Genomic DNA, 20,796 nt, shown 5'->3' on the forward strand with positions numbered 1-20,796 from the left:
GCTAACAAGGGCACCATATTCTGAGTTACTTTCTGCCCTACAGTGACTATGGGAGTCCATGCCAGATGGCACACCTTGTATTTCATTGTACAGGCATATTTGACTTTATTTCTATCAACTTCATTTGTGGACTTTGAGTCCTACTGACTTCTTTGGCAGGGATGCAGTTGGCTCAGTACATGTAAGTCTCAGGCTAAAGGGAAAGAAATAGATCCCAGTGTCTGAAACGTCAAGATCTTTAAATTCTGAAACTTACTGTACAGCAGCCCTGTAACAGTAATGACCCATGCCTTTAAGTTATCCACATGATCATATACTGATAGGAGCAGCACAATTAGAACTGGTGCTCACTAATCAGGTATTACCTGAAAGACCTAGGGGCAGATTTACTAATCCACGAATGGACCGAAAGCGTCCGAACACGTTTTTTTCGTAATGATCGGTATTTTTGCGACTTTTCCGGCACCGTCGCAACATTTTCATGTGTCCCGCGATTTTTTCGTCGCCGTTACGACTTTTTTATCACCATCGTGGAAAAATCGTATTGGTTTTGGCTCAATACGAAAAAATCGCGGCAGCGGCGATGACGAAAAAGTTGCGCAAAATACGATAAAGTCGTGACGGCGACGATAAAATTGTGCAAAATACGAAAAAAAAACGCGACGGCGACGAAAAAGTCGCAAAATTTGCGTTTCCAATCCGATTTTTTCCCATTCGGGATTCGGATTCGTGGATTAGTAAATGTGCCCCCTAGTGACAACACAAAGTACCTAGGGCACGTATTTATTCAAAAAATGTATTTAATATCCCAACACAATTCAACTAGTAGGGTTGTCGGCGGGGGCACAGGTCACAAAAAAATGGAAAGAGGCAATGTCGTAATATTAAGCAGATAGTTAATTATCTGGTGCCACCTGTGCCTAGTCACTCCTAATGTAGTGTGTGATACGGATCGTGCAAACAAATTGCGCCATCTCAGCTGATTAGTGAAAAGTCAATGACGAACATTGCCGTTAAGTAATGACCTCGCCAAACGAGCGGATCTCTCAGCTTTAGACTTACCAGGGAGGCTGAAGGCAACAAACTTAAAAATGCATCTGAGAGGAGACTATAACCCCCAGTTGCCACAAGACTTATATAGATCAAAAAAGGTTTCATTAACAGCATACCCATTGGTTCCTTTGATAAAGGAGAAACTAACCGCTCAATGGATTATGAATTTTTTAAACATACACAATGCATAAATAATAGATTTTTGGAACAGGTTATAATTAGAAAATTATACAGGTATGGGACATGTAATCCAGAATGCTCAGGACCTGGGGCTGTCCGGATAAGAAATCTTGCCATAATTTGGATCTCTTTACCTTAAGTCTACTAAAAAATCATTTAAACATCATTTAAACCTGATAGGATTGTTTTGCCTCCAATAAGAGTCATTTTATGTCTTAATTGGGATCAAGTACAAGGTACTGTTTTAATATTACGTAGAAAAAGAAAATAATGTGTAAAATTTAGAATTATTTTGTTATAATGAAGTCTATGGGAGTCAGCCTTTCCGTAATTTGGAACTTTCTGGATAATAGGTTTCTGGATAATGGATCCCATACCTGTACAAGTTTTTCTGAGAGCTGCTACAGTATTTCCAAAAGGGGATATTAAGTCCAAGCAAAACAGCTAATAATGGGAGAAATAGAAATAAGCAAAAAATATCCCTTTTCTTATGAGATATAGCAGACATAAAACTGAATAAGACTGTAGGGATATGTTAGGAAATGCTTGCCATTTGAGTTAAAATCCCAAATCTGTAGGAAAAACAGAAATGTGACAAGTCATTTTGCACAGTGCAGCTGATGTGGTATAGAAAAAGTGAAACTAGAAATGAGAGGAGGTAATTTATTTACCCTTTTACTCAAAAGAGAAGTACAGGTATGGGACCTGTTATCCAGAATGTGCGGGACTTGGGGGTTTCCAAATAAGGGATCTTTCTGTAATTTTTGATTTCTGTACCTTCAGTCTACTAAAAAATATAATTTAAACAATAAATAAACCCAATAGAATTGTTTTACCTCCAATAAGGATTAATTATATCTTAGTTGGGATCAAGTACAGGTACTGTTTTATTATTACAGTGAAAAGGGAATCATTTAACCATTAAATAAACCCAATAGGGCTGTTCTGTCCCCAATAAGGGGTAATTATATCTTAGTTGGGATCAAGTACAGGTACTGTTTTATTATTACAGAGAAAAGGGAATCATTTAACCATTAAATAAACCCAATAGGGCTGTTCTGCCCCCAATAAGGGGTAATTATATCTTAGTTGGGATCAAGTACAGGTACTGTTTTATTATTACAGAGAAAAGGGAATCATTTAACCATTAAATAAACCCAATAGGGCTGTTCTGTCCCCAATAAGGGGTAATTATATCTTAGTTGGGATCAAGTACAGGTACTGTTTTATTATTACAGAGAAAAGGGAATCATTTAACCATTAAATAAACCCAATAGGGCTGTTCTGCCCCCAATAAGGGGTAATTATATCTTAGTTGGGATCAAGTACAGGTACTGTTTTATTATTACAGAGAAAAGGGAATCATTTAAACATGAAATACATGAAAACATGAAAGCCCCCTGTTTTATTATTACAGGGAAAAATGAAATTGTTTTTAAAAATTAGAATTATTTGCTTATAATGGAGTCTATGGGAGATGGACTTTCCGTAATTTGGAACTTTCTGCATAATGGGTTTCCAGATAAGGGATCCCATACCTGTACCAATAGCAGGGATCCTTACTGCCTATGAATAAATACAGTGGAGGTATGAAAGGCATATGTATGTTTTGTTGTTTTTTTTTTAAATCATGATCTAAATACATCTTTTAATTTTCTAATGAATAATTATCCCCAAAACCTTTTATATGGTCACCCAGCCATTGTGTAAGTGGGGCAATGAAATACCCAAGGCAATTCATAAGCATCAATTTGCTCATTTCCTGTACAGAGAGAGTTGCCAAGAATCTGTGTCAGCAGGAAAATGTTACTGTGTATATTGAACCTTAGGTCATTGCCTAAACTTAAGCTAAGTAACAGGCTTGTGGAGAATGGCATTTACTTTTTGAGCCTTTTTGGTTCATTTTGGTTATGACTCCTGGGTTCAGGGTTAGGGTTACATTGGCATGGAGTCTCTTAAGGATCTAGTAACAAGTAGAAAGCTCAACTGCAATTGGATCTACTTAATAAAGTTTCATTACACTATTTTTCTAGCTTTGTGCTACTTTATAAAATAATTTATTTAATTCAATAAAAAGTGTTTTTTTTATATTTAGGGTGACAATGGGCGTCTTTGAAGATTGTGTGTTCTTCCTTAAATTGAACAACTTATCCATTAAAGAGAAGGGGACACTGCAGAGCTCAATAACTTCAAATGGAGGAGTTATATCCTTTGTACTGAATGACAAGGTAAGGTTTTGTTATGTTAGGTGATGAAGCATAAATCATTAAATATAAACATCTAACACACACACAGTGGATATAAAACGTCTACACAAACGTCTGCAGGTTGGCAGGTTTTTGTTTAATTAAAAAAGGAAACCAAGATGAATTCTGTCTGAACTTATTCCACCTTTATTGCAATATTGCCACCTATACAAAGAAGTTAAAAATAAATCAGAAACATTTTAGGGAAGAAAAGAAATCATGCAAAAAAACCTGGTTGCATTAGTGTGCGCACCTTTAAACTAATACTTGGCTGAAGCAACTTTTGCTTTGATTGCGGCACTCAGTCTTTTTGGGTAAAAGTCTTATCAGTTTGCCACATCTGGACTACCCCATGCAAACATTTTCCAGATCTGTCAAATTCTGAGGGCATCTCCTGTGCATGGCTCTATTCAGGTCAGCCCACAGATTTTTTATTGGATTAAGGTCTGGGCTCTGGCTGGGCCATTCCAGAACATTGATCCTCCTTTGGGGAAGCCATCCCTCTTCAGTTTCCCAGCAGACGCTTTGTGACAAAATAGACTGATATTTGGATCTATTCACGATTCCATCCTCCTTGACTAAAGTACCAGTTCCATCTGAAGAAAAGCAGCCCCAAAGCATGGTGCTGCTGCCAAACATACCTTTTGGAATTATGGCCAAATAGTTCAGTCTTGGTTTCATCAGACCATAATACATTTTTCACATGGTTGTGGGAGACTGGTTATACCTTTTTACAAAGTTTAGCCAGGCATGGGTGTTTTTCTTTGTGAGTAAAGGCTTTTGTTTTGCTTTCCTACCTCACAACCCAGACATATGAAGAATATAACTGATTGCTTTCAAATGTCGGTAACAAGCAGTACTTGCCAAGAAATCCTGTAGCTCCTTTAATGTAGCTGTAGGCCTTTTGGTGGTCTTACTGACCAGTTTTCTCCTTGTCTTCTCATCAATCTTGGAGGGACATCCAGATCTTGGTACAGTCACAGCTGAGCCATATTTTCTTCATTTTCTTTGCCATGCTCCATGGAATGTTTAATGATTTGGATACTTATTGGTACCCCTGTCTTGACCCTGATTGATACTTTTCAATGATGAGATCCCTTTCATGTTCTGAAAGTTCTTTGTGGACCGTGGTTTTTGGAGTATGAGAAGGGAATTAATTTTATCTGAGTTTAATCAAAACCACTTGGCAGAGGTTTACTAACTACTATTTTAGATGAGACTGAATGTGAATCCCGCTTTGTTTTCAATTTATTTGTAGAGATAGCAATTTTGCAATAAAGATGAAATAAGTTCTCATAGGATTTATCTTGTTTTTTATTTTATTTTTTATTAAACAAAAACTTGCATAGACGTCTTATATACACTGTATGCTTGAACTGGAAAGATACAGGGAATATACTGTATAACTGAGGTTGTCCCTACTGTTAAAAATAGGCTACACACCATCCTCATGATTTATTTTGAACCCAAAATATAAGGTGTAGAATTAGACCAATCCCAAATAGGCTTTAAAAATGGCAAATAATTCATCTAGTTCACAGTTAAATAATTTGTGTTATTATGTGCAATATAATAATATGACATGTAGATTTGCTCTATGAATAGATTTGTTCTTCAGATCAAATTTGTAGTAGACACTATATAATTGTGTAATACATATATATTCAATATCACGTTTATATATCTATCCCTAACCTTGTTTTATACTTGGCGGGGGGTCATTAAAACCACATGAAATTGACATATTTCTCCATGTGAGCAGTAAATAAACAAATCACATTTTTCTAGTGTAGCCCACTTTATGATTAGATGTGGCACTACCTGCTGATATATCACTATACTTGGCGCTTTCAGTGATCCTGAGCCCCGCTTACTTTGGGGAACAGCTGTTTGTTTATACTTTGGCGTGCCTCCACCCAGGATAGGGATAGAATGAACTATAACTCCCCTCCCGAGATCTTGATATAGTGCTCCTGTTTGGGGACCCCAGCACTCCTGGCACCTTGCCCCCTCCCTGGGGTGGATTCTTACCGGGTAGTGTTGGTCCTCCAGGAGTAATACACACACACACTGATGTATGCTGAACCAAGTGTTGTGTTTATTGGCAGAGTGGCAGACAGCTTTGGCACACAGGATACAGAGACTGTCAGGATACCTTCTCTAGGCTTTGGAAGTCCCCCTCTCTTGGGATACCGGCCACACTCCAGCCAAATGACCCTCCCTTTGGGGTTCCCTCCGGTACTCACGCCGGGATACCCTCTCTAGGGCTACCCCCTCTAGGGCTACCCCCGGTACTCCCGACGAGCGGACACCCCTGGAGACCTCACCCCGGAAATGTCAACCGGCTATCCCCTAGATTAGGCACACTCCTATTCCTAGCTCTTGTATCCCTGACTCCAGCTATCAGTGCTGGGAGATCTTAATCTCATCTGCCTCCTGGTGGGGCTCAGCTGCCCGACTAGATAATCCTGTCTACCACTCCTGGAATGGTCTATTACAAACATCTAGCTCACTAGACACAGCCTGTCACTATCCTCTAGCCAGAGGGGTCCCAGGCAATAAGACCTCAAGGCACATGGCTGCACAGCCTTATATACTGTGTGCACCCTGTGGTCTAACTATTGAACTGCAGGGAAGCTAACTCCCTGTTAACCCTTATAGTGCCAACCACCCAAGGTGTCCCACTACTAAAGTACTACCCTCCCTTGGGGTCTATCCTGGGGGCAACCATCCTAGGGGACCCAATTTTGGGGAACCCTACACTAGTATCACACACAGACACACACAGCAGAAGCTTTTTTGCTGGTGCCTTTCTCTCTGTGCTGTGAATGTTTCTTGTATTTTAGTGCACCCATGTGTTGGTGGATCCCATTGGCTCTCTGAGTGATTCCCAACTAAAAACCGTCGAGAAGCATCAGATTCTGATTGTGGGCGCTGATTATGTGCGGGAATGTTTAGAGAAGCAGAGTCTGATTAAAGATTATCAATATCCAAGTGATGCCCCACCAAGTGACAAACAAGCACAAAGGTTGCAAGGTAAGAGTATCCATTGATTTTATTGGGATATATTGTTTTATAAGGTTTATTGTAAAAGGTATATCTATAATAAGAATTCATTTATTATTTGCTAATTGCAAGAAATGCTGAACAGGATGATGGGAAATGTTATGTAAGCTGTTAGATCATGTTTTACTTAACCATGGAATTTATCTGATGCTTGACCTTTATGAAAGTAAAAAAAAATGCAATTTGCTTTTCTGTGGACATTGATTAACTCCTCAGATGGCGTACTGAAAGAGATAATAAGGTCTTTTATTGTTACAAGTTGCGTAAACCCTAGATAAATACCCTCAAGGGTTACTTTGGTAAAGCACTTAGGTTTAATCTATTCAGTGTTTGGTTAGACCATTTTACCCCCAGTAATTCTAGTTGCTTACCTGCAACCCCAGGCTGGTGCTTTTCTTCTTCAATACACACACCACGTTTCCATCTCCTTTAACATGGAATTCACATTCACTCAATCATTTAGAACGTGTAGCTAATAACTTTATTCCAACAGAACACAGGAATACTGTGCACCCAATCAACACAAATGAATTAACGGACAGGTAACTATATCCAAATAACCAGCAGATTTTACTGTTGCTATGCAGTTGACTCATTTCAGTGTATCTGCCAGCTGCTTGACTGTCTAATTGGTTGTTATGGGTTATTACTACTGGGCAAATTTAGTGCCTTTTATTACATATGGGGGTTAGTGTTTTGCTTAGCAAGCATCATTCTCATTGAGAGAGACAGATGGATACAACTTTCAATAGCAATTACATTTACAATATAACTGTAAAATCAGTGACATCGTTCAGTAAATATTTATTGGAAAGATGCTGAGGATTACATTTTCTTTCTTAACCGCTAATGTGGAAATGCAAACAAAGAATTCTTTAGAATGTAATACAGCGATTTTAATTGCTTCTACTTTACTATTCAACAATGCAAAGTCGTAGGTGAATGCATAGTGTTTCAGTAGCTAACGCTGGTTTTGTGACTGTAGGTTTGACAGGGAAGGTAGCACCGACGACGAAAATAATATAAGTGACTCTCCAGATACTGAAGTGGTGAAATACTGTTTCCTTCAAAAAGTAAGAGTTCTGATTGATATCTGAAACAATCTGTAACCCTTTCTTGGCACACTCACTAAATTTGGCTGTGTATAGGCTTAGGAAAACAGGAGATTTGTTTATTCTCTTGAATTATAGATACTGGGAACTGGGAACAGCGCAGTGCCTCCACCTAGTGGACACTGAGGAGCACACCTCAAGGGGATTTCCACTAGGAAATAATCACACACGGTTTGCAGCAATATCAAACTTTATATAACTTTTGAAAGAGAAGGTAGAACAGCTTTAGGGATAACGGAATTTCCTGTCCTGAGGAACTTGTGCAGTCTATCCACTCCTGGCACAGTCTCTGTAGGTGCCCAGTCCCAACTTGGATCCGGATAGACCCCAACCCTTAAATCAGTTCAGTCCCTTCCCCTTGAGCTCTTAAGTCCCCCCAGGTAGCACTACCTGCCCCAGAGTACCTTCCCCTATGAAGAGGTGGCTGCTCCCACGTAGCAGGCAAACGAACAATACCTGTTCACTCCAGGGGACACACACAAAGATTTACAGAGGACTTTATAATCACCAGCAGCCCCGCAGACTTCTCTCTCTGCAGTCTGAACTCACAACAGTTTGTACTGGCTGCTCACTCTGGATCTCTCTTTCAACACTGGTAAACAACAGCAGGGCCTCCCTTTATAAACTGCTGGGCCCGCCCCTAGATATTTGGCTCCAAACCCTTAAGCACACCTCCTCCCAGACGTACACTGGGGCAGCCAGCCAATCGGGTTCCTCCCCAGTCTGTAGCTAGGCTGGATGAGGTCACAGACTGAAAAACAGGGAACAGGGTTCTCTGATCCCCTACAATTCCATTTAAGAGATGGGGAAAAAAGACTATGTTGATGCACAATCTCCTGTGCTTTTTACCAACACTGGGTCAGCGGGTGCTGCAGGGCCCAACAATTGTTGGGTGAAGGGCCCCCTGAAATACAGATCCCTTTCTGACTGCAGGACCAGCCTTTGGATAATGCAAACAAATATTTTTCAAACTGAGTTTCTTTTACAGGGACCGCAAGTGGCTGTTTTGGAGCTGTTGTACTTTCAGGAATCGTCATCTTTTCCATTCAAAATATCTACAATAATCTGCCAATCCAAAGGGCCTGAGGTAACTGGATCTGTCTGTGTGTGTGTACTATTGTGTGTGTGTGTATATGTAATTGAATGCTTTTGCTGTTTGTTCTTCAAGAAAAAAGGGCTATTGCATAAGGAGATGTAGCCCCACTGACCCTCATCCATTCCTCTACTCCCCCCCCCTCCCCTCCCCTCCTTTTAACTTTCTGGCTTTCTCCTAGTTATATAGCTTATTGATATCTAAGTTATATCTCATGTAATAATACGTTTCATTTATTTTATGAATATCTATTTTGAGCATTTTAAAGGAGAAGGAAAGGCTAATAAAGAGTTAATCTCAAGCTGCAGGCATACCTTCAGTTGTCTCAATAGTGCCCTTAAGTCTCCCCATATTTCTCCTGTTCAGATGATCATCAAAAACGTAGCAGTTTCTGTTGCTAAATGATAAGCAATTTTTATAGTTGTTTGTGGAATAGTTTATGTTCTGGAAAGTTTGGGAGCCAAAGATAATTTTGCTGCATGGGCAAGTACCACTGCCAATATAACTGTTGTTATGGAAATGTACAGTTCTTATGGTTACTAACTGCCTACTTATTCCTCTCTAACACTGGTCCCTAAATGTTACGTGATTTCTGCTTCTATCCAAAAGATCTAAACTTATCTCTGCATTGATTTATGGAAATATTTATTTTGCAGAGTGACTGCTGCTTTCAGTTTGCAGACAATGCAGAGTTGGCTTGTCAGAAGTATAAGAAAAGCATTGAAGATTTAAGAAATGATGGCTATGATACAGCAAAAAGCATCCCAGCAGATATTGTCCCATTCCTACCAGGGACACTGCAGAAGGTGATGGATTCCATGTTTGATTTAGAATAACAGGAATAATATGCAATGGTCAATAATATCTGTAGTCCAGGCTTCCCTGACTGGCGTTATGGTCCCTAAGTGGAGCCTAAAGCTGTACATGGGGCCTCAGTTTAAAGTGAACATATGTGTTATCCAATATACTCGGGAGTCGGGACCAGTCCATAGGGAGCACTTATTGGGATTAATCAGAGTAGCTTATGTAGAGCCTGGAAAGTAGACCCACATGAAAACCATTTCCCTATTTGCATGCAGGGCAGAGGGACTCTTGGACTGTAAACTTCTTCCACATAGCAGAATATGTAAGCGCTTTATAATTAAAGAATAATATTTCAGGTGGTTCTGATCAGCAGGAGTAGGGCCAGGGATATGGATCCACATCCTCACTTGCATGCAGCATAGAGAAACTTAAGGAGTGAAACCAAGTTTGCCACTGATTTTGGTTATAGTAGGAGATTCCTCGAGGCAACGGAAGGAAATACTCTGGCCTACCTTACCGCCTGAAATTCTGGTGGCCACATTAATAAAGAAGCAAATCAGCCATTTAACCCAGTAATGGATGGCTGTTCTGAATACCATTTTCTTATCCTACTTGTAAAGCTGCTTCTACAACTCACCCAGCTGACAGGTTTGACACACTGGTACAATGTGCTATATACAGGTGAAGATTAAGATTAATGGCATATATCAGCTTCTCTTTGCCTGCGTAGAAAACACAAGCAGATTGAAACAAAGGGGCAGCCTTGTGTGCCATTAGCCAAAGATTGCTTGTTTGTCCCAGTAACATGCTGCTTGTTCATGTCAATAGGTGTTACTTGAAGACAGCATAATTCAACCAAAACTCTCAGTGGATGTCGGGTATTTTGTGGAAACGGTTTGGACTGAGGCTCTTACTCATTTGGACCAGATCCTCTCCTGTCCAGTAAACAGCATCAGTCTCAGTGATGTAAGTATTGCAGAACACGGTCCCTCTACTAAATTTGTTTGGTAATGTATTGTACAACTCGAAGATGCATTATTATTTGAATTATATTGTACTAATTATGAGAAAATAACAAGAACTGATTAGGCTGCACAGAGTTGCAATTTAATATTTTTACTTCTACGTTATCACAGATCAGCTCTGTTAGCCCTGGTGTTCATGCTATCCTTGATACTCATTTGTTAAGCTGTGGATTGCTTTCTTCTCTGCTTATTTCATTCATAGGTAAGCAAAGCAGAGGGGGTTTTACTCTGGGTTAGGAAAGCTCTGGACACAGGAGTTGAACCTTCTGACATAAGGAAAGCAATGGCTGAGTTTTATCAGCTCATTCCCCATAAGGAACCTCTGCAGGTCAATATTGATGTGACTCTTGTGTCATCAAAGCAGGATCTATGTCAGGTATGGAACATGTTCAGAGTTCAGAATTTTGAGTTGAGTTTTAGAAGTCGTAATTCATTAGTATTTTTTTTCTATAGGGGTCCTTCCTAGTATTTTAATTGGCTGAAAGGAAACCCATGCTTTTCCCATTCAGAATTCAAAATGCTCAAATGTAAAAAGAAAAGTTTAGAAACCAAATGGTTTCCATAGTTTGCCAAATTCACACATACCTGTATATCTCTGTATTTTATCCATTTTGCTATTTTCACATAAATTGAATTAACTCCCTTATCCTTATTTTGTTATACACTATAGCGTATTCAAGACATTGTTAATGTGTGTGAGATAAACTCTGGAGAGCTGAACCCAAGTAGCTTTGCTAAATACCGTGCCCTGCAGTGCAGAATAGAGCACATCGACCCCGAGTCTGAGGAGTTCCTTCAGGTGTCCCAGCAAGTTCTGGAGAAGCAGCGCAGGTACTGGGCATGCCGAGTATCACATGCACAACGGGTCATTGCCTCTATTTTTTTTATGAATATAAAAAACAACTAAACTCTATAATATATTAGAATTGTACTCAGAATAATGTGTATATAATCTATATATATATAATTGTTATTATGTTAATGATATGATTATAAAGATGTTTGTGTTACTGCTGTACATTAAATGTAATGCAAGGAATGGAAAAGCATGAATTTATTTCGGTTTTTCTAGTCCTAAATATAGTTCTATAACCTATAGTATACCTAATATAAACTATAAAGCTATATAAACTTTGTATAAATGTGTAGATTTATATAGCTTGTCTTTCAGATAACCCTAGTGTATCTGTAGTAATAAGTCAAATCAGATGTGTTTTTCTTGAAGACGTTTCACAGGTCATCAGACTGGCTTTCTCAATTCAGAATGACTTGTACAGAGATGTGCCTGGAATAAATACCCAGTCAGCAGGATCGGTTTATCATAACCATCATGGGGTCAGGCATCTCATGAAGGTAAGGTGTTGATTGTATTATGATTGGAGTTTTGAGGTGCTATTAAAGGTGCAAAGTGGCAGACAATAGATGTTGCGTCTCAATTCAAGCTTGGTTTTCCCATTTTCATATAGTATATGGCTTCTTAAACACCTCTTTTGAACCAGTCATCCTTGCTGTCCAAAATGTGGGCTTGGCAGTCCTTAAACTTGTGTCCTTTTTCTGGGTACACAGCCCCAGAGCCCTGGCCAGAGAAGCTGGCTTTTCTGTGCTGCGCCATACATTGGTATAACTGTTGTTTGGTTTCTCCCTAATCAGAGCAAAAATCAGAGCGCTCCTCACTGCGCTGCACTGCATACACAATGATACTCTTCCTGTGCTTTGAGATTGGGTCTTTTGGGTGAACCAATTGCCGTCTCAGTGTGTTGGTGGGTTTAAAGCAGACAGGGATGCGGTGTTCATAAAAAAATCCTTCTAAATTTTCAAGATACCCTTACTACATATGAGAGGACCAAGTTCTTTTGTCTGTCATGCTTTCCACCTTCACTGTCCCAGTGGGGGGTGCCACATCAATTGTCATGGAACAAACAATGCTGTTTTGGCACCTCTTCCTGGAAGGTTTAATAACACCTCATAGCTCCAATCATGAGCGCTGCCTTGGGGGTCTTGGCCGCCGGTAACTTGTTTGGCGCTGCTGCCTGAGGTGAGTGTCTCCAGGCCCGGATTTGTGGAGAGGCCACAAAGGCCCGGGCTTAGGGCGGCACAAGTTTAGGGGCGGCATGCTGCCCTGCCGCAACAGAAATTGCGGCGGGACCTCTCCCCACTGCTCCGTATGGGAGTTTAAATGTGCGATTGCGCATGCGCACTGGTGACGCACAATCGCGTATGCGCACTCGGGGGGGGGGGTGTCGCACGATTGCGCATACGCACTCGCGGGGGGCAGGGGCGGCCTCGGGGCGCCCAGAAGTGAAATCCGGCCCTTAGTGTCTCAACTCGCCTGATGGCAGCAGCGTCCCTGCCAATCATGCTAATACAACTGACACCTTACGATCATGAGATCCCTGACTCCATGCTGGCTATAAACAGATTATACTGATTGGAGCAACATTCCAGGGTATTTATTCCAGGAAGATTCCTGTACAACTCATTCTGAATTAAGAAAGCCAGGTGAATGACTGGAAAAATATATTCAAGGAAAACACAGCAAGTCCAGTTGATTTGACTTATAACCACAGATATACCATGACCTGGCTGAATGAGAACCTTCACAAACATAACCCTAGTGCCATTATATTACAGTGGCTTGCAAAAGTATTCGGCCCCCTTGAACTTTTCCACATTTTGTCACATTACAGCCACAAACATGAATCAGTTTTATTGGAATTCCACGTGAAAGACCAATACAAAGTGGTGTACACGTGAGAAGTGGAACGGAAATCATACATGATTCCAAACATTTTTTACAAATAAATAACTGCAAAGTGGGGTGTGCGTAATTATTCAGCCCCCTGAGTCAATACTTTGTAGAACCACCTTTTGCTGCAATTACAGCTGCCAGGCTTTTAGGATATGTCTCTACCAGCTTTGCACATCTACAGACTGAAATCCTTGCCCATTCTTCTTTGCAAAACAGCTCCAGCTCAGTCAGATTAGATTGACAGCGTTTGGGAACAGCAGTTTTCAGATCTTGCCACAGATTCTCGATTGGATTTAGATCTGGACTGTGACTGGGCCATTCTAACACATGGATATGTTTTGTTTTAAACCATTCCATTGTTGCCCTGGCTTTATGTTTAGGTCGTTGTCCTGCTGGAAGGTGAACCTCCGCCCCAGTCTCAAGCCTTTTGCAGACTCCAAGAGGTTTTCTTCCAAGATTGCCCTGTATTTGACTCCATCCATCTTCCCATCAACTCTGACCAGCTTCCCTGTCCCTGCTGAAGAGAAGCCCCCCAGAGCATGATGCTGCCACCACCATATGTGACAGTGGGGATGGTGTGTTCAGAGTGATGTGCAGTGTTAGTTTTCCGCCACACATAGCGTTTTGCATTTTGGCCAAAAAGTTCCATTTTGGTCTCATCTGACCAGAGCACCTTCTTCCACATGTTTGCTGTGTCCCCCACATGGCTTGTGGCAAACTGCAAACGGGACTTCTTATGGTTTTCTGTTAACAATGGCTTTCTTCTTGCCACTCTTCCATAAAGGCCAACTTTGTGCAGTGCACGACTAATAGTTGTCCTATGGACAGATTCCCCCACCTGAGCTATAGATCTCTGCAGCTCCCCCAGAGTCACCATGGGCCTCTTGGCTGCATTTCTGATCAGCGCTCTCCTTGTTCGGCCTGTGAGTTTAGGGGGACGGCCTTGTCTTGGTAGGTTTACAGTTGTGCCATACTCCTTCCATTTCTGAATGATCGCTTGAACAGTGCTCCGTGGGATGTTCAAGGCTTTGGAAATCTTTTTGTAGCCTAAGCCTGCTTTAAATTTCTCAATAACTTTATCCCTGACCTGTCTGGTGTGTTCTTTGGACTTCATGGTGTTGTTGCTCCCAATATTCTCTTAGACAACCTCTGAGGCCGTCACAGAGCAGCTGTATTTGTACTGACATTAGATTACACACAGGTGCACTCTATTTAGTCATTAGCACTCATCAGGCAATGTCTATGGGCAACTGACTGCACTCAGACCAAAGGGGGCTGAATAATTACGCACACCCCACTTTGCAGTTATTTATTTGTAAAAAATGTTTGGAATCATGTATGATTTTCGTTCCACTTCTCACGTGTACACCACTTTGTATTGGTCTTTCACGTGGAATTCCAATAAAACTGATTCATGTTTGTGGCTGTAATGTGACAAAATGTGGAAAAGTTCAAGAGGGCCGAATACTTTTGCAAGCCACTGTATGTCTGTTTCTCTGTAGAGAAGTGTAAGGTGAAAGGGAAGGCTTCCAAATAAATGATCGTAATTATTCTTTCTTCCTAAAGTGATGAATTCATTAATATAATAAAAATATTCCGCGTTTCAAAATCAAGTGAGGCCACAGAATTTGAAAGGAACCTTGGGAATGTCAAGCCCCTCCTTCATGCATCTACACCTCACAGTTTTGTTGGGATCCTTTACCGGTAAGTGCGTGATTTTTATGCCAGGGTGAAAAACTAAATTTTAAATACAGAATGTACAAGTATTTATTTCTATGAAGGTTCCTTAGTAAATCTTTCTATTGTTCTTGTTTTCCTTAGTGGGCTGATTTTGCCAAAATCCACAGAAGATGATTTGCTGAGAACTGATACAGGAAATCTTGGGAGCGGAATTTATTTCAGTGATTCTATAAGGTTTGGGATGCTAATATCCTCATTGCACACAGGGTTTCCACCTTTCCTCTTCTTTGAACCTGGCCTGTAACAGAAGGGGTAGGCAAGAGGATGTTTAGGGGTGGGGTTATGACATCAGTGGGCGGTGCACTGACATTCAAATGTTATTACCTATATTTCATTCTTGGTTTTTCCCATCTTCTCTCGATTTACAATTTTTACTCAATATTTTTAAATAAATTTTTGCTCCTTATTTAGACAAACCTTTCTATTTTTTGGGGGCTGTATAAGAAAATCCGGTTGTCAAAAGATAAATAGAACTGGCAAAGGCAGCTGAATATGAACAAGTACCCATATGATCAAATAAAATCTGATTTCTGTTTTTTCCTACAGTACAAGTATTAAATATTCAGAACCCGCTGTAACCAATGGGGCGCGTCTGATTGTGGTTTGTGATGTGGCCCTGGGTAACTGCAAGGATGTCTACAAGAGGGATTTCTCCTTAACCGCAGCTCCAAGTGGCTTTCACAGTGTTCATGGAGTCAGGCAAATTCCTGGGGCAAAATCTGATTTTGAGGTATTTTAGACATAGCGTGAAAAAAAAAATAATAATTTGCACTTAAGAGCTAATTTACAATTACTAGGAAACGGGCTTTGCACAGAATTGTGGCCATGAACCCCCATTTTACAAATATCTATGCTCCTGTATACTAGCACCCATACACCTGCTTCTATGTTTAAGGTGCAGCACATCCAGGCGCAATAGAGGCCTGTACTTGCTGCCTGTTATGAATGGCTGATAGATATTGGTCTACATCTGTGTCCTGTACTTATGTACCCTACTATTTGCTCCAGTTGAATAGCCTGGAAAAGGCCATTATGGTGTGTTTTCCTTTAACAGGAGGATGAATTTGTGGTTTATAAGAAAGATCAAGTGACAATGAGATACGTGGTTCAGTTCTGCACTGATAAAGACACAGTGAACATGGAACCCAATAAACTTACTCTTCAGCTGGAAAACATAGAGGAAGATGATGATGGAGAAAACCTACAATCTTATGATGTTGGAGAACAAACACTATCAGATGATGTTGGCAAACTAGTAGAATCAGATGATGAAACAGGTGATTAAATTTAGTGTTCAGTGTTAGTGACTTCCTAGGTCATGTAGCGTTGGAATTGGGATGCTATGTGCACCAAGTATAGTGTGGCATGCCAAAAATAAGCCCTTCTTACAATTATGGTAAAGCAGAAAGTTTTACCATACCTGAGTAAAGATCCCTCCGTTTAAGATAGCTGCTGCTATTTTAGCTTGGTCTTCTTAGCTTCCATGCTACTGGTAGCATAGATAACACATTCTAAAGGGAGAGGGAGTGACTTCTTATGAATTCTTATGGGAGTTGGGAGCAGGAGAGGGGAGAGAACTGTGCAGTCTCCGGCCCCTGGAATGAAGGTTTTTTCTGACAGAGGAAGTCAGATACCGAAGAACATGTTTACAAAAAAAGGAGACAAGAAATCCTGTGAAAATGTCCTACTGAAATAGCTTCACATACATTAATGGGTATCAGCCTTTACCACAGTGAATAAGAGACTCGGCAGTAGCACCTTTTTGTTTGTTATACACCAGGGGTCCCCAACCTTTCTTACTCATGGAGGTGCCAAATAAGGGCTGTGATTGGCTATTAGGCAGCCTCTATGCACCCTATCAGCTTACAGGGGGCTTTATTTGGTAGTAAATCTTGTTTTTATTCAACCAAAACTTGCCCCCAAGTCAGGAATTCAGAAATAACTCCCTGGTTTGGGGGCACTGAGAGCAACATCCAAGGGGTTGGGGAGCAACATGTTGCCCCGGAGCCACTGACTGGGGATCCCTGTTATACACTATATATATGTATATTGGCCTAAAAATTGGGTGGAAAAAAATAAAATGGAAAAAATAACTGGAAAATTTTATTGTTATCTTGCAAGTGGGACTACATGTTGTGATAGTCATGTGACTGTTTTTATTTCCTGTCTTGCTTTATGGAAAGAATTCTAGCAGTGCGCAGAGGTGTATTTACCATATAGACATTCGAGGGCCCGTGCCTAGGGCGGCACTGAATCAGAATACACTGCTGGAAGTGCACTCAGAATAAGAACCACTATTTAATAAGACAAAGCAGGACACATTTCTCTTTGCCGTTAACATTTACCACACTGCTGCTTGGAGCTATGTCATACGTTTTCTCCACCAATCTGCTGCCTTCCACCCCGATGCACTGATCCACATTTCAATGAACACGGAGGGGGGAGGATTTTGGCACAGAAACATGAAAGTACACTTTTTCGTACTATGTGCAGAGGAGGATGTTGTGCCTGTACAGAAAAAAGGCGAAAAAGCCTTTTAAAGTTGTATAAAAAGAATAACTAGTATTATAATGAAAGGTAGCAAATTTTTGGAGGACAATATCCCTTTCAGTTCTGGTTTAGATGCACCATGGAGCTGCTAATGATGTTTGATCCTTATATGCCTTGTTATACCTTGGATATACAATTCATACAGCTGGACATTAGTTCCATTAGATAAGAGATTTTTGATTAGCCATTTCTGTATGTACTGTATGTATATTTTTATTCATTTAGCGCTACTTATGTACACAGCACTGTAGAACAGACTTATCTGTCATTCTAATTTCTTAACATTCCCCTTAGTGCGTGGAGTGGAGTTGCCAATGAAACAAGAGATACAAGTAAAACGTGGTCTTCAGAGCATTGATGGCCAGCAGATTCCTGTGGATAATGTTCATGTAAAAGGCAGAATAATAGATATCGCTGCAGAGGTAGGTGAGCTTGTGTGAACTATACTCAGAAATCAATACATTGTTTCACTTATTAATATATTTGTGTTTAGGTGACGCTTTTCCAGACATATGTAAGTCATTCCACGGAGCCCATAGAGGCTAAATATGTTTTTCCACTGGACAGACGTGACGCCACTGTGTGTGGATTTGAAGCATTTATAAATGGAAAACACATTATAGGAGAGGTACAGTGGAATACAGTCTGTATAGAATGGAATTATTCAGCGTTTGTGAACATTTCTGTGGTGTGATTAATATAAGGGACCCTTCTGGCAGGTTAAAGAGAAGGAGCAAGCGCATGAGGAGTACAGGGCGGCTATCAGCGAGGGACATGGGGCTTACCTTATGGAAGAGGAGGCTGCTGTAAGTTTGCTTCAAACTGATGCTCATGTAAGCCTTGGTGCTAAATATCATGTTGTATTATTGAAACACCAGTCAGACCAAATGCAGACAACACTCCCATAAATATTCTTAATCTTCCTTCTTGCCAATTAGAGGTAGTGGCCAAGATTCGGTTTAGCCGCAGACTCCAAGCAAGTACAGAACACCATAGGGCCACATATATGCTCTTTTCACTCCACAAATTGAGGCACACTGCATTAGGAGATTTGTCACCCCTGGTTAAATCTAGGCTATCTCAGGTGATATATCTTCTCTGAATGCTTTCCAACTGGCAATAAAGTGAAACTCCAGTGGAAAAGCATACACAGTGCTTTGTTTTCTGAATTCACCTGAAATTCTTCTTAAGGAACTATTAATATATGAATATTATTTATAGGATGTCTTCACAATGAGTCTTGGAACACTGCCTCCAGAAGCCACCGTCATCATCAAAATCACCTACATAACAGTGCTGAGTCAACTGTATGGTTGTCGTCCTTTAGAATTCCGCATTCCTTTTGAAGTAGCCTCTTGGCAAGTGGAAAATCCTTTGAAAGAAAAACCAGAGGTCTGTATAACAAGTAGTACTCGTTGTAAAGTGCTATTTATATTATAATAATAAGAGCCATTCTGTATGGTGTGAGCTGCACCTGGGATTTTCTTATATCAGCAAAATGCATGAATTATATTCAGTGGTGTAACAGTCGGAGCAGACCCTGTGTCTATGGGGGCCCAGAAAAGAACTGCAGAGGTGTCTGCCAAGCTAATTTATGGGTGTATGGGGTGGAGGGGTTATCATTTGCTCCAGCACCTTAGAATTCTTCCCCTGAATATATATACAGGTATGGGACTTGTTATCCAGAAAAGTCAGGACCTGGGGATTTGTGGATAAGGGATCTTTCCCTAATTTGACCTTAAGTCAGGGATCCACAAACTTTTATACCCGTGAGCCACATTTAAATGGAAAATGTGTTGGGGAAAAACACAAGCGTGAAAAAGTTCCTAGGGGTGCCAATAAGAGCTGTAATTGGCTACTTAATAGCCCCTATATGGACTGGCAAAAGGCTCTGCTTGGCATTATACTTGTTTTATCTGCAGCCAAAACTTGCCTCCATAGCAGAAATTCCAAAATAAACACCTGCTTTGATGCCACTGGGAGCAACATCCAAGGGTTTGGGGAGCAACATGTTGCTCCTGAGCCACTGGTTAAGGAATATTACTTTAAGTCAACTAATCATTTAAACATTTATTAAACCTAATAGGATTGTTTTGCCTCCAATAAGGCTTACTTATATCTTAGTTGGGATCAATTACAAGGAACTAACAGATCCAATACCTGTGTATATACATATATATACTGTATATATATATAAAAAATATTATTAGACCGGCACACCCTTATTAAATCTTTATGCCTTTATTAAGCATATTGTCCAAAAAGATCGATATTTCGGTCCATATTACAAATATATATATATATTTATATTTATTCAAAGTATCTGAACTTAAACATTCGGTGCTGCAGTGCCTGTTGGCACTCTGCGCAACTTTGCAATTGGTCTTCATTTGAATTATTAGTGTAGTAATTATTTTATTAGTAGTAATTATTCTGTTACTAATTCTTCACCTAAAATGCTATATGGTTGTAAAGGGTCACTACCCCTGTAACCAAGAGACTAACTAAGCTAAGCATTTAAACTAAGGTTTTGCAAAATTTCTTAGGATACCACTGTCTGCATCATAATCCATCTACCTATTTGATAATCCCCAAACATACATAGTGAAGCATATAACCAGGGGCGGGCCCTAGGCAACCTGGTTGGCCATGGGTTCACCATACAATAAATCATTGCCCCCACCGCGTAATGACAAGCAGCGGGGGCAATGACTAAAGTGAGCGGGCTAGGGGTAGGCAGGACCTAGGCCTCTTCTGCCTACCCCTAGTTCCGGCTCTGCATATAACATACGCATAACATAGTAATTTAGGTTGAAAAAAAGACACACGTTCATTGAGTTCAACCTTTTATGACTAAGTATAACCTGCCTAACTGCTAGTTGATCCAGAGGAAGGGAACAAAAACCCCATCAGAAGCCTCTCTAATTTGCCGCAGAGGGGAAAAAATTCCTTCCTGACTCCAAGATGGCAATGGGACCAGTCCCTGGATCAACTTGTACTGAGAGCTATCTCTCATACCCCTGTATTCCCTCACTTGTACTGAGAGCTATCTCCCCTACCCCTGTATTCCCTCACTTGTACTGAGAGCTATCTCCCCTACCCCTGTATTCCCTCACTTGTACTGAGAGCTATCTCCCCTACCCCTGTATTCCCTCACTTGTACTGAGAGCTATCTCCC

The 20,796-nt window shown here is 40.5% G+C and overlaps 1 protein-coding gene across 1 annotated transcript in view; it reads left to right on the forward strand.

Moving 5' to 3' along the window:
* The first annotated feature begins 997 nt into the window (after positions 1-997).
* parp4.1 (poly(ADP-ribose) polymerase family member 4, gene 1) overlaps positions 998-20,796 on the forward strand; it is a 116,142-nt gene continuing 96,343 nt past the window's right edge. Inside the window, exons 1-18 of the mRNA XM_031896231.1 lie at positions 998-1,017; positions 3,329-3,461; positions 6,326-6,515; positions 7,039-7,087; positions 7,531-7,618; positions 8,646-8,744; positions 9,407-9,556; positions 10,383-10,520; positions 10,782-10,955; positions 11,250-11,410; positions 14,895-15,032; positions 15,150-15,242; positions 15,615-15,798; positions 16,123-16,345; positions 17,913-18,040; positions 18,112-18,246; positions 18,338-18,424; positions 18,840-19,010. Coding sequence (XP_031752091.1) covers positions 998-1,017; positions 3,329-3,461; positions 6,326-6,515; positions 7,039-7,087; positions 7,531-7,618; positions 8,646-8,744; positions 9,407-9,556; positions 10,383-10,520; positions 10,782-10,955; positions 11,250-11,410; positions 14,895-15,032; positions 15,150-15,242; positions 15,615-15,798; positions 16,123-16,345; positions 17,913-18,040; positions 18,112-18,246; positions 18,338-18,424; positions 18,840-19,010 — 2,361 coding nt within the window. The remainder of the gene's footprint in view (positions 1,018-3,328; positions 3,462-6,325; positions 6,516-7,038; positions 7,088-7,530; positions 7,619-8,645; positions 8,745-9,406; positions 9,557-10,382; positions 10,521-10,781; positions 10,956-11,249; positions 11,411-14,894; positions 15,033-15,149; positions 15,243-15,614; positions 15,799-16,122; positions 16,346-17,912; positions 18,041-18,111; positions 18,247-18,337; positions 18,425-18,839; positions 19,011-20,796) is intronic.

Source organism: Xenopus tropicalis, chromosome 2 (assembly GCF_000004195.4).
Source record: "Xenopus tropicalis strain Nigerian chromosome 2, UCB_Xtro_10.0, whole genome shotgun sequence".
NCBI classification, from domain to species: Eukaryota; Metazoa; Chordata; class Amphibia; order Anura; family Pipidae; genus Xenopus; species Xenopus tropicalis.